The sequence below is a fragment of the Lissotriton vulgaris genome, unplaced genomic scaffold (assembly GCF_964263255.1).
Source record: "Lissotriton vulgaris unplaced genomic scaffold, aLisVul1.2 SCAFFOLD_1823, whole genome shotgun sequence".
NCBI lineage: Eukaryota > Metazoa > Chordata > Amphibia > Caudata > Salamandridae > Lissotriton > Lissotriton vulgaris.
In genome coordinates, this window is record NW_028246691.1 from 23,614 (window position 1) to 37,884 (window position 14,271).

Sequence of the window (14,271 nt, forward strand, 5' to 3'; positions counted from 1 at the left end):
CATTATTCCTTTGCTGCAACGAGTCTTCAGTAATTGGCCTCGGTGATCTGCAAACCATTTCATTTATTACAGTGCTGATTTCGGTGATCCACACACCAATCAGTCTAATTTCTTCTTTTCATCATCAAATATTTTATAGCAAACTAAAGAAGTGCATAAAATATTACTATTTCGCAGAGCATCAATTTAGTACATTTGCATGTTACAATCTATTTCCCCACCAGCACCATTTATACCCAATCCTACTTCTCCAGAAATTTACTGAGAAAAATGGAAAGAAGCTCTTGATGGAGAATCTTTTACTTGTAAAAATAAATATGCTGTTTTAAGACATTGTTTAGGCACTGAAGGCCGCAATATAATAAAACACATTCCTAAGGAGACTATCATCGTTGGTAATGGGGAAGGTGACAATATGGTGGATGAATATGCTACTGCCATCAGAGCATTGGATACTCGTTTCAAAGCTTGCAAAAATATTACTATGGAAAGACATAAGTTCTATGAGAGAGTTCAATTACAAGGTGAATCTGCTTCATCATACGTTGGTGCTTTATGCATTCTTGCTTCTTCTTGTGGATACCAAGCTTTCGAAGAGGATATGATCGAAGACCAGTTAGTTGAAAAAACCATCAATAAAAAGGTTCACGGAGCACTTTTTATCCAAATCTGATTTGACCTTACAAAAGGCTTTAGAGATCGCAACAAAGATTGAAAGCACCTCTCCGTACATGGAACAAATGTCTTTAACCGACAGCAATAACCAAAAAGTCTGTGCAGTTAAATCAAAATATAAGAAGTCTTAGTATCTAAAAATTAAACCAGATAAAAATGTCAACACTACGTCAAGCAAAACACATGTGTTACAGATGTGGTAGTACAACTCACCTGGCTAATGCTAAATCGTGCCCTGCCATTGATAAAATGTGTATCAAATGCTCCTAGAAAGGATATTTTGCTGCTGTTTGTCATTCTAAAAGGAACACATCATTCAAGAAGAAAATTGTTCATCTAGCGTAGAAGACACATTTTTCACTTTTGTGGACATGGACTGTTCCAGTGGTGTTTGGGGTGTCAATTTCCAAGGTCTGAAAAGACCTCTGTGTACAATTACTGTGAATGGTGTAAATGTACAAATGTTGGCAGATTCTGGATCTCCATTCTTTTTAATAAGTGAATCAGTCTGGGAAAAATATTTTCCAGAGCAAACTCTCAAATTGTCTTGTGTACATCCCATTGGTTATGGTGGAAAAATTATTGATATAATTGGCAAATTTAATGATGATTTTGTATTTCGGGATGGTAAGTCCAAAGGCGTTGTATATGTAGCAAAGGACGAAGCATGTCTGCTCGGGTGGAGAGACCAAGGCAATCTTGGTATTATACTTGATCCAAATAATGCACAACAGGTAATGTTGAAAATAGATTTCTTTCAGGTTCAAAATGTTCAACCAAGTTCCTAGGAAGTGTTATATCCAAAGGCACTTACTAAAGATTTGGGCCTTTTCAAAGGTTTCAAACACATGATTACATTATCTAGTGATGTTCAACCTGTGTTACAGAAGGTAAGAAAGGTACCTCTAGCTCTACAATCTGACTTAACACCTTGGCTGCTAGAGGTGTCCCCCCCCCCCCCCAGTGCTGGACTCACAGTTACCTTTATTCATGACGAGCTCAGCTCAACCGTGCCTCATGACGAGCTGAGCAGCGAAGGGGTTAAAGAAAGAATTAAATAGATTGTGTTCATGTTATGTAATTGAACCAATTGAATCCTCTGAATGGGTGTCCCCTGTGGTTCTGGCTAAAAAAAACAATGGCAATCTGCGCATGTGTGGATTTAAGTGATCTAAATAAGAATATATGGATTGATCAGCATCCTTTGCCTAACATCACGAAGATGACATCTACTCTCAGAGGTGCTAAATTCTTCAGCTTATTAGATATGTAATCTGCATATCATCAGATTGAATTACATGCTGAATCAAGACACCTTACTTCTTTCATCACAACGTTGGGCCTTTTCCAATTTAAACTCATGCCTTTTGGTCTGGCCTCTGCGCCTACCGTCTTTCAGAGAGTGGTTGAAAGTATGTTTAAAGGCATGCCCGGAGACATGGCCTTTAAAGATGACGTATTGGTGTATGGTGAACACCAGAATACGCATGATAACAGATTGTGTCAAGTTTCAACTTTGTTGAAATCAAAGGGTGTCACCCTTGGCATTGATAAATGTAAACTTAATTGCACTACTGTGGACTACTTAGGGTACAAGTTATCTGCTGATGGTGTGCAACCCAAGCACAGTTTAGTTAAGGCTATTTGAGATTTCAGAATTCCTAGTCACAAGGAACAGTTAAGGTCTTTCATGGGCCTCATTGGATTTATTCTTGTTTTATTCCTAATTGTACGTCTAAAACTTTCAACAGTAGATCTCTCCTCAAGAAAAACGTTTGTTTCCTCTGGCAGTGATGCATGTACTAAGTAATTTAATTTAATCAAGTATGAAGTAGCTCGTGCTAATCCCCTTAAAGCATTTGATCCTTGTTACAAAACCATAATTATGACTGATGCCAGCCAAAAAGGTTTGGGTGCCGTTCTTTTGCAGAATAGAGATGGCAAATTTAAAGTGATTGCATTTGCTTCAAGGAGTCTGCACGGAGCTGAACCTTCTTATTCTGTAATTGAGCGTGAAACTCTTGCTTGTTGGTGGGGCATCATTCATTTTAAGCATTATTTGTATGCTTCAAATTTCGTGATACGAGTCGACCATAAACCACTTATTGATCTGTTCCTACTAAAGGGGGAGGGAAAGCAACTCCTAGAATTGCAAGATGGCAATCTAGACTAATGGAACACAACTTTAACATTGAATATGTACAAGGGAAAATAATCTATTTGCTGATTGTCTATCTAGGTTACTGTCGGACAACAACATGTTGGTTGAAACTAATGATACTCTTGACGATTTGGAATTGGTGTGCTGTGTTATCGATCAATCTGAGAACGTTATTTCAGAGAGAGAATGGAGAGAAGCTTCTGAATGTGATCTGGAATTTAAGGACATTTTGAATGTTTTATGTTAAAGAGGGTCTCAAAACATCAATGAACATATTTGTACTACAAGTACTAGCATGTTTTTTGGGGTTATCCACAGTCAATGGTCTTTTATATAGCTCATCATTATTAGTTGCTCCTGAAGCCATGAGAAACAAAGTTCTTACATAGGTATGTGTGCCATGAAAAGAAGAATAAGAGAAAACTTTTGGTGGCTGGCTTTAGACACACAGGTGGAGCATTTCGTTAGAGATTGTATGCAATGTGCTATTAGTGACAAATCACAAGTAACATGTCCTTCTCCCATTGAAGCCATAGAAGTCCCTGACAAACCTTGGCCTAAGGTTGCTGTTGACATTGAGGCCCTTTGAATGTGTCTTCCAATTTACCAGAGTATGGCATTGTTCTTTTAGATTTTCATAGTCGTTGGCCAGAAATCAAGTGGGTAAAATCTGCGGATTCCTCCTCTATCATTATATTTCTCAAGTCACTTTTCAGCAGGGAGGGTTTTTCTTAGAAGCTCCTCACTGATAATAGCCCCGAATTAGTTTCAATTCAATTTGAAGAATTCCTACGTTCTGTGGGTATCAAACAAGTTAAAACCTCACTTTACCATCCAAGGAGCAATGGCCTTGTGAAGCGTTTTAACAGGGTGTTGCGGGGCAAGGGTAACTGAGTCAGAGGCTTTACTGATGCTTTTAAGTGAAGGCTTTATTTTTATAAACACTTTTCTACGCCGGCTTGTGGGATTTTCTCTGGCGTACGCCGCCGGGTCCGTTTTGGTATTTCTTAAGGGATCCAGGCTGTAGGCGATGCAGATGATATGGCAGAGTCTAGGCCCTCCGTAGTTCCGGGGTCTCCCTCAGTAGTTGATACCAAAAAGGAAACACAAAAGAAACAAACACAGGGATTAAGCCGTGAGTGAAGGAAACCGAGTGCTCAAGTGTTCACACGAGTACAGCGGTTGTGTGATCAGGTGCTCGTGATGAGGGTTGGGAGTGCAGATTCTACGGACTATTTACAGCTATGTACAGTAGACAGGCAGGCTTTTAAACGGCAGGATGGTTACGTCGTCCCACCCAACCTGCTACCCTGCCCCGTACCTGTTCAAGCCACGCTCCTCCTGTGGGAACGTGGCAGGGCGGCTCGTGGGATCATTGGCCTCCTGGCTTGTCGTGGACGCTAATGGTTCTCCGAGCCTTGCATGTCTCGTCTGTTTCTTCCTCCTGGATCTCCGGGTTCGCTCTTCTCCTCCACTCTCGATCGCCTTCGTCCTCCGGGGAAACGCCGTCCGCCTTCTTCCTGGTTCCTCCTTCTTTTGACGGGTTCTGCGTGCTGACGTCAACCAGGGGAGAAGTTTCGTCTGGCTGGAAGTCCCAATCCTCATCCTGTCTCCATAGGGGCTGAGAATCCGGAAACCATTCCTCGTTCTGATAAGGTTTAGGTTGCTGTTAAAAGGGGACAGAAGTCTGTGAGAGTGGGACGGCGGGCCACCATTCCCGTATCTTATCTTGTCCCTCGGGAGAACTACCCACCCCGTCACACAGGGTCATTAAAAAGGATGTACAATTAGCTCAAGCTAGCGGTTTGAATTGCAAAGCAGAAATCTAAAAACTCCAGTGGGCTGTTCGCACCACTCCTCTGACACAAATGTGTCTCCATTTGTTTTGTTGAGAGGCTGTATACCTTCCTCCAAGCTTTTGAGAAGATGTATGGGTGATAAAGAGTTTGTTGTGTCCAAGGAAAAGATTGAGGATGTTAGCTGAAAACGTGTTATTGCTCAAAACAAATAAGATCAGACACAGTCCAGTCCTATTCCTCAGCAATTGAATGTTTGTGTGGGGGACATGGTGAGGGTGAAGTGTTCTAGATTTTATCCAAGGGGGAATTCAAATTTTCTGTTCTTAAGAAGGTGGTAACGGTTAATAAAGGCGCTGTCAAATTGGTAGATGGTGTAACAAAGCGAAAATTGCTGTGTCCAAAATGGGTTTGGGTGTTCAACCTAACAGAAATATTAACATTGACACTAATTTCTCTTTTTGTCCTCCGTCTTCCAGGACCGTTAAATTACCTTCTAAGTTTCATGATTACATTTTGCAAGAGCTATTAAGATGTTATACAATTTGATCCTAAAGTTATCTTCCAAGTTTCAGGATCATATTTTCTAACACCTTTTATCATTTTTCCTCAATGTTAATTTTATCTTTACTCTGTACTCTTTATTGCTATTTGTTTTATTTACATTTTTATTTTTTATTTTTAAGGGGAAAGATGTGTTGGGTTTCCCTTCCATTCTCTGGACATTTGGAATTCTTGCACTTCAAGAGAATGGAAGGAACATTGTGAAGCCGGGGTTCTGGGTCAGTTGGAAGAAGTTTCGGTCCTAGACGGATCGCTTTTATTCTGTCTGTTGACGACTACGAATAAAGTAACTTGAAGACAACCTACTGACGCGCAGACTTCCTTACACTACAAAAAACTCCCAGGAAAGCACCCAAATACTGGCCATGCGGCACACATGTCAAGCAGAGCTTTCTGAAGCAAATGCTTTAGGCCACGCCTCTTGGAAAGGATTGTTAGTTACACTGGTTTGGCCTTGCCCCCTTTACAGAGCCCCCACCTTTGTCATCCCACTTAAAGCGCTGCTTATGAGATCTGTGTGTAGATGGTCAGTGATTTGGCACCCAGTACATTTACATATGGAATAGCTTCTTTATCGAAAGAGAACAGACAGTCCTCTTAGTATGGGCACTACACAAATACCTCTATTGTTAATAAAATAATGGTATGTGTTTGAGGCTCCCCACCTTTAGAATGACTCGTTTTTTCCCCATAAATTGTGTTTTTTCTCATACGCTGTGTATTCGTTTGATGTATAGGAGATCATATATGACGAGAGGGTCTGATCCAGGGATTCCAGAGACGCTGTGGTCTGTGATCTGTTTCTGGGCCTTTCCCTATAGCCTGCTGGGCCACTGGCTCTTCAGGAATGCTTCCTGGGGTCTGATTGTGTTTGGTGTGGAGCTTTAGCGATTGTTAATGTTTCTGACCTGACTTGATGCTGTGTGACCAGTGTCCTGAAGGCGTGCCTCCCAGAGCAGTTCTTTGCTTACTGCAATCTTTTCCCTAAACATGTGGGGCTTCTGACCTGATATGAGGGGGAGCCAGACGTGTATGTATGGAGTGAAGAGCCGAGCTGAGGGCTAGGGAGGTGCCAGGCCCTACTCTGTGGCCGAAGCTTTCCATTCTCAGCTTTGCGTCCTCCCTCTTTGGTCACCTGCCTAACACACTTGTGCCTTTTGTGTTTCTGGTTCATATGGCTGCCTCTTGCCTGGTTTGCGCCATAGTTGATGATGATCTTTTAGAGGATGTTGTCGTTTAGGCAACACCATGAGGAGGAGTCACTCCCTTCCGATGGTATGGTCCTCAGACACAGCTTTGAAGGCCGAGGCTTCTTGCACAGACACAACATGGTCAGTATGCAGCACGTTGTGTACAACGCTGAAAGCTTAGAACCGCCACTGCACCAAACCAGAGCAAATCCCCACCACCACAGTGTCTGCTTCCTGCTGGCTTCTATTCGGTGTTAGTTGATTGTGTATACAATAACAAAAATGGCTGCCTGGATGCAGGCAGAAGATGCTATGCAAGGAAGAGTTGACTCAGGCCTTAGGCACTGCCAGTGGAATGTTGGCGCCACAAGCCAATTTAGTATACTTTGACCTGTACCAGCATGGGCAATTATTCTCACCACTTCTATTTCCTCCTAACAGGGTCTCCCAGAGGTGTGCAGCTCAGGAGAAGGGATGACTTTTACCACCAACCTACAGCACTTGTACAAGGCCATCACTGCACGGGAAGTACAGGGATGGAAGCACCAAGAATCAGGTAAGCAGAGTGAGGCACAGTCTTCATAATGAGATAATCAGTGCAATCATACCAAACATCCCTATACACACCAATAATACACGTTGTGCTGTCGTCTGTGCTCTCCCTGGCTTTTCTATGTATCGTACCTTCTGGGTAGCAGGAGGCAAAGTACCCACAAACCTCAATCATAACCTGTTTAGGCTGAGTGTAGCAGCGCCCATGTGCTGCTCTGCAAGGCATCCTGTATCTACTTCTATGGGCTTTTGCCACGCCCTCGCTGCCGATTGGTTAAAGTGTGTGTCATTTCGAAAAGCTTTCTTCTCTGTGGTTTCTTGTTGGTATACGTCCCCCCTTCTCATGTCTTACTCCTCCCCTGGAGTATTGGCCTATTACAGTATCTTTCTCTGATTGCTTTGTCCTTTGTGCTTGCGTACTTGTTGCAGCTTGTACGTCGATTTAGCTTCAAACATGGCAGCCGCCTGCCTTTCGTTTCTATTTATTTACTTTTGTAGCATTCACAGCATGCCACCCTTTAGCTTCACATGTTTACATCTAAAGTGCAGCATGCTGCAAATGCTACAAAAGTAAATAAATAGAAAAGAAAGACGGACAACCGTCTTTACTTCCAATAATCCAAACGCACCTGCAGACGTCTCGAGAAGAACTGGAGAAACAGCAAATCCCCGGAAGACGGCATCGCCTACAAGAACACCAAGACAGAATACTACCAACGCATCAGATCCACCAAAAGGACATTTATTCAGAACAAGATCCTCGCCAACTCCAGCAACTCTAAGAAACTATTCAGTGTCATCCGGGAATTCATCAAACCCTCCAGCGAAAACACAGACTTCACCCCCTCCCAGGACCTCTGCAACAAGCTCGGCACCTGCTTCCATCTGAAAATCAAGGGCCTCTATGACAACTTCAACGACCATACACTAAACACCGACACCACTCCCGCCTCCAGAAAACACTAGCCCACCATCTACTCCTGGACCCTGGTCACCACCGAAGACACCACATTGACCATGAAAAGCATCCACTCAGGAGCCCCCACGGCCCCCACACATCTTCCACAAAGCCACCACCGCCATCACACCGGGACTACAACACACCATCAACGTCTCCTTCGATACCACCGTTTTCCCCAACAACTGGAAAGGCGCGAAGTCAGACCCCTACTTAAGAAGCTCACAGCAGATCCCACGGACCTCATGAACTACCGACCCATTTCCCTCCTCCCCCCCCTTCATGTCCAAAACCACGAGAAGACCATCAACGTAATTCATGGAAGATAACTCAATCCTCGACCCCTCCCAATCCAGATTCTGCAGCAACCACAGCACTGAGACCGCTCTACTTGCCGCACCCTCCTTGACCAAGGACACAGCACAGCCCTGATCCTTCTCGACCTCTCCGCAGCCTTCGACACCTTCTCCCACTGCACACTCACCGGCAGACTCCACGAAGCCAGCATACAGGGAAACGCCCTCTGCTGCTTCCTCACCGGCAGAACCCAAAGAATCAGACTCTCACCCTTCCTCTCCGAACCCACAGAGATCAACTGCAGAGTATCCCAAGTATCGTCGCTCAGCCCTACGCTCTTCAACATCTACATGACCCCCCTTGTCACCATCGTCAGACGGCACAGACTCCGCATAGTATCCTACACTGACGATACCCAGCTCATCCTCTACCTCACCAAGGACCCCCTCACCACCAGTCTCAACTTCCAGGAAGGAATGAAGGACATTGCATTCTGGATGAGCAGCAGCTGCCTGAAGCTAAACTCAGAGAAGACAGAGGTCCTAGTGCTCGGACTCTCCACCTCTGCATTGGATAACACCTCGTGGACCTCCGCCCTCGGCAGCCCGCCCATCCCCATGGACCACGCCCAAAACCAAAGCATCGTACTCAACTCCTCCCTCTCCATGACTCAACAGGTCGACGTCATTGCCTCCACCTCCTTCGACACCCTCTGCATAATCTTCAAATGGATCCCCCTGAATGAAGAAAGACCATCACCCATGCACTCATAACCAGCAGACTGGACTACCCTCGGGACTTGACCCTCGAGTGTCAAGCCCCTGGTATGACGACGCTTTGCGCGCTTTGAAGGGAGCCTGTAGGCGGGCGGAGAGGGCCTGGCGGAAGACATATGGGGCTGAGTTAAAAGCTACATATGTCGCGTCCGTCAAGCTCTATCACCGGGCCATCTGCCGTGCCCGAGCGGCATTTTATGCCGAGGAATTCCGGAACAGCACTAACCCGTCGAAGGCCATCTTCAAGGCGGTGAAAGATCTTATGTCTAAGCGGTCTATCTCTACGGCTGAGAGCTCTGTCACACACTGTGAATCCCTCGCTTCCTATTTCTTGGGAAAAGTCCAGTCCATATATCGGACTTTCCCGAACACTAGTATAGCGTTGGGTAGCCCTAAGGAGACATCTCACCAACCCGCTCTGCTCTCATTTCCCCCCCTTACCTTGGAAGGGTTTGACAAACTTGCTGCGCAAGTTAAATCTGGGTCCCCATCCGATCCAGTGAGGCCTGCCCTCTTCCGAGACCAGACCTTTGTGGGGCGCGTGGCTATACGCTCTCTTGTCAATCTCTCCCTAGAGACTGGGGTTGTCCCCATCAGCTGGAAGCAGGCGGTGGTGTCTCCGATCATTAAAAAAACATCTCTTGACCCGTCTAAGCCGGAGAGTTACCGTCCCATCTCGCTGCTGCCCTGGCCAGCTAAGATGACAGAGGCCCATGTCAATCTGGCCCTGTCTGAACACTTAGCCCGGTCCAATGCCCTCGATCCCACACAGAATGGCTTCCGTGCTGGCCACAGCACGGAGACTGCCCTTCTGGTGATGGTGGAACATCTCCGTGCAAGGTTGGATGCTGGTCAGACGGCGGCGCTGATCTTGATAGATCTCAGCGCCGCATTCGATACTGTATCGCACAGCATCATCCTTAGGCGGCTCGAGGAGATTGGGATCGGTGGCCAGGCGTTGCAATGGTTCCGCTCCTTCCTAGACAACCGCTCCTTCTGTGTTGCCATCCCTCCCTTCAAGTCCGGGTTCCAGCCTCTGGCCATGGGGGTTCCGCAGGGATCCTCGCTGAGTCCCACGCTGTTCAACCTCTACGTGAGACCGCTGGCTGATATCGCAAGGCAGTGGGGCCTAACCATGGTCTCATATGCCGACGACACACAGCTGGCGGTTACTCTCAGCGGGGATGCGGAACAGGATGCCCCCAGGTTTCAGTCCGGACTGAAGGCGGTGGCCAGCTGGTTGACAGGTAACTGTCTCCAGCTCAATGCCACAAAAACAGAGGTTATGGTTGTCGGGAAGGGAGTGGAGCTCTGGGGCGATCAGTGGTGGCCTTCGGAGTTGGGCCCCACTCCGACCCCTGTGTCGGAGGTGAAGAACCTCGGGGTCTGGTTAGACGCTGGTCTTACATTTATAGGGCACACCAAAAAAATCGCAGCCTGTTGCTTCGGTCTCCTAAGAGGGTTAAGGCCGGTGCTCAAGTTCTTCGACGCCCCTACCAGACAGCTTGTGGTCCAGGCAACCATCATCTCTCGTCTGGACAACGCCAGCTCTTTGCTGGCGGGGGCTAACCAGGCTGAGCTAACCCGTCTGCAGCGGGTGCAGAACGCCGCGGCGAGAGCCATCGTTGGACTTCCTAAGTTCTGCCCGGTGTCTCATGTCATCCGCTCCCTGCACTGGCTCCCGGTTAGGAAGCGTATTCTCTTCAAGGTCTTGTGTCTGACCTTCAAAATCCTTAGAGGCATAGGTCCTGAGATCCTGGCCAACTCCATCTCTTTCTATGTCCCTACCCGTAATCTTCGATCTCAAGGTCAGGCCCTTGCTGTTGTCCCCAGATTTAGGCTCAGCAGGATGGGGGGCCGTTCTTTCAGGGTGAGAGCCGCGTCAATCTGGAACACCCTCCCAGTTGAAATTCGGCTGATAGAGGACTTGCTGTCGTTTCGTAGAGCCATAAAAACCTTCCTATTTTAGCTTCCCTGTTTTAGTACTTTTCTGTAGTATTATCTCCATGTTGTGTTATGACTGCTTCGTGTCTCTGCGCCGGGTTGCTCCTTCGCTGGAGTCGCTGTGCGCACTATAAATTGTTATAACATAACATAACATAACTACGGGAACACCCTCTACTCCGGGATTAACACATCTCTGCTCCACAAACTCCAGACCATACAGAATACCACCGCCAGACTCGTCCTCTGCATCCCATGACACAAACACATCTCCTAATAACTGCGCAGCCTCCAGTGGCTCCTCGCCGGAAAGAGAGTAACTTTGAAGATACTCACCCATGCCTAGAAATGCCTACACAACACTGGGCCCCAATATCTCAACAACAGAATCGCCTTCCTTGTACCCAAGAGGAACCGCCGATCTGCCAACTTCACCAAAACCTTGCACATCTGCAGAGCAAGAGCGGGTGGAAGATCCTTCTCCTACATCGCGGCCATGACCTGGACCAAGCTCCGATTGTTGGACAGGCCACGTGAAGGGCCGCTCTCCCCCGGCTCAACCAGGGCCGAGCCCGGTCACGCAAGTACCACACACCACCATTGCACGTCCTCCATCCCCTCAGGGACCCCTGCCTCGAGCACGTTAACCTCGTGGGTCCGATCCACTGCCGGCCCACGCGCCCAGCCTGGGCCGCCATCTTGGACACTTCATCACGAGGCCGCCTGGCCCCCGATCGACCCCAACCCTGGGCCCAGCCCGGCCTCAGACATTCCGGCACCACCCTCCACCCAGGAGGTGAGCGGGCTACTTGGCAAGTCAATGGGAGAAAGAGGTGCCGATGGCTCTCCCCCGCCAAGTGCCGCTCGCCCATCGCCTCCCCGGGCGCTGGCTCCACCCCCCTGCTGGGTGTCTGGACTCCCTCATCCCGGACCTCCCGACCTCCAAGTGCGAGGGTCCGGACATCAAAGCACGCCAGCCCTATAACTGGGGCAGCTCCAGAGCAGGAAGGCAGTTGTATCTTGGAGTCGAGAGACGTAAAGAGGAACTCATCCTGGACGGACTACTGGCGCTGCCGTAGCTCTGTCCTGTGCACCATCATCCTGCCTGTTGGCGCTGCCACAGCCATCGTAACCTACAGTCTTCATCGTCGTCGGGACCTGCTGGCGTGGCCGCGGACCGTTGTAACCGTCATCTTTCACCGGGACCTGCAGGCTCCGCCGCGGACCGTCATCTTTCCGTCATCCATCTCGGGACCTGCTTGGCTCCGCCACGGCCCGATCATCTCGAACGCCGAGCTCGAGGATTGAGAGCTATTTTGTACTCATTGGTAACTAAGACTGTCCCGCTACCCCTTTCCTCAGCCAAAGACTTGAATCGAGGGGACCCCTGAGTCCAGACCTCCTTGTATCATACCATCGTAACCTAAGAATTGCATATAAAGTCTCGTTAACCTTCAGTCTTGTGTGGTGTCCGTCTGTGGGGGGGAAGTTACTTGTCTGTACAGTCGTTGGAGACGGCTCTCCCCGGAGACCTCTCCCCGTAATCTCGGCCGACCCTCCCGGTCCGTCTAACATTGGTGGCCAGCGGCGCGATCCGAATCACCGCATAACGTACAGAGAGTAGCTCACCCCACAACGAACCACAATGACAACTAAAGAAAGCGGATCAACTGAGAAGTTCCAAATGGAAAAACTAGAGGAGTACAGTCATCGTGAACTAAAGCAGTTCTGCATCGAACTAGGTATCGCTACCACCGGACTAAGCACCAAGGACGATTTTAAGCATGCCCTAGAATCGTGGGCAGAGACCGGGGATGCCGAAGCCCCTGAGCAAAGCACCGCGAAAAAAACCAACACGGCCCCTGAAGGGCAAAGAACCGGTCTCTCGCAAGACGAGATCCAAGAAAGAGAAAAAACCCGACTACACGAGCTAGAAATGGCCCGACTCAAGATGGACGTAGAACTCAAGTTGGCCGAACAAAAAATCAACTTAGAGCACCTACGTCTCCGAGAAGAAAGAGAGGAGAAACAGAGACAAAGGGAGCTCGAGGAAAAGAAACTGGCGTACGAGCACGAACGGAACCTAGCCGAGATCAACCTGCGCAAGCAGAATAAAGAGTTAGGGGTGCCCGAGAGACCACACACCCCAGGGACCACGGAGAAAAAGGTACACATCCCCAAGGATGTGGTCCGAGAATATTTCCGAGAGGACGACATCCAGCAATGGTTTAAGGCCTATGAAATCGCTATGACTGCGCACCGGATCGATAGAAACGATTGGGGAGCCGGCCTATGGGGCAGATTCCTCAATGAGGGCCGCGATACCCTGTTACAGCTCCCAGACCACCAGATGACCTCCTACGACCATATGAAAGCGGCCCTCCTCACCCGCTATGGCCTCACGCCCGAGATGTACCGTCAGAGGTTCCGAGACTGCACACGCATCCCGGGTACAACTTGGGTGGACTATGTAACGTACTTTAGCCGAGCTTTCGAAGGCTGGATCAAAGGAAACAACGTCACGACCTACGAGCAGCTGTTCAATCTGATGGTATGGGAGCATCTGTCCAACAATTGCTTCATTGAACTACGCCAACACCTCCTCGACAGCAAGTTAACCGATCCCCGGCAGCTCGCAGCCGAAGCTGACCGGTGGGAGATCACCAGAGTGGGCCGGAATGGGTCCTACGAGCAGAGCAGGAACAACAATGGTCACCACCGACCCAGAGGAGGAGGAGGGGGCCAAGGACGAGGAAGAGACAACACTCCGGCCGCCCCCGCTACCAGCACCACCCCCCCGGCCAACCGGGGCAGCACCCCGGCGCGACCGGGGTACAGAGCCAATGTCACGTGCCACCGATGCCAACGAGTCGGCCACTATGCAAACGACCCAAGCTGCCCGCAGTATCAGAGTCCAAAACCCCGCCAAGTGGCCGCCGCGGCACTAGGGGAAGAACAGATCTCCGAGGAACAAGAAACAGGCGAGCAAGAGTATCAGGAGTGGGAGCCAGCCGCCATGACTCTCGCGTGCTTAGGGGGAAGAGACATGGTCCCGCGGGTCCCCCTACCCGCTAACACCCAGAAGTACAGCCAATGGGTGAGCATCAATGGACGACGGGCCGAAGCCCTTCGGGACACCGGGGCCAGTGTGACAGCCGTCCGCTGTCACCTGGTGACCCCAGAACAATATCTACCGAACATTCTCTGCCCTGTGCGATCAGCCGACAACTCGGAAAGTCTGTGTCGGATGGCCTGCGTCCCCTTTGAGTGGGGAGGGGTCTCCGGCATGTTGAAGGTGACGGTCCGAGACGACGCCCCCGTGGACTGCCTCCTCGGAAATGACCTGGAGAGCTCCCCG

At 48.8% G+C, this 14,271-nt stretch overlaps 1 protein-coding gene across 1 annotated transcript in view; it reads left to right on the top strand.

The window, feature by feature from the left end:
* Positions 1-5,318: 5,318 nt before the first annotated feature.
* Positions 5,319-14,271, top strand: part of LOC147665791 (non-homologous end-joining factor 1-like) — a gene marked incomplete at its 5' end in the record, with an annotated part of 230,872 nt that continues 221,919 nt past the window's right edge. The window contains 2 exons of the mRNA XM_086949480.1: positions 5,319-5,414; positions 6,828-6,942. Coding sequence (XP_086805606.1) covers positions 5,319-5,414; positions 6,828-6,942 — 211 coding nt within the window. The remainder of the gene's footprint in view (positions 5,415-6,827; positions 6,943-14,271) is intronic.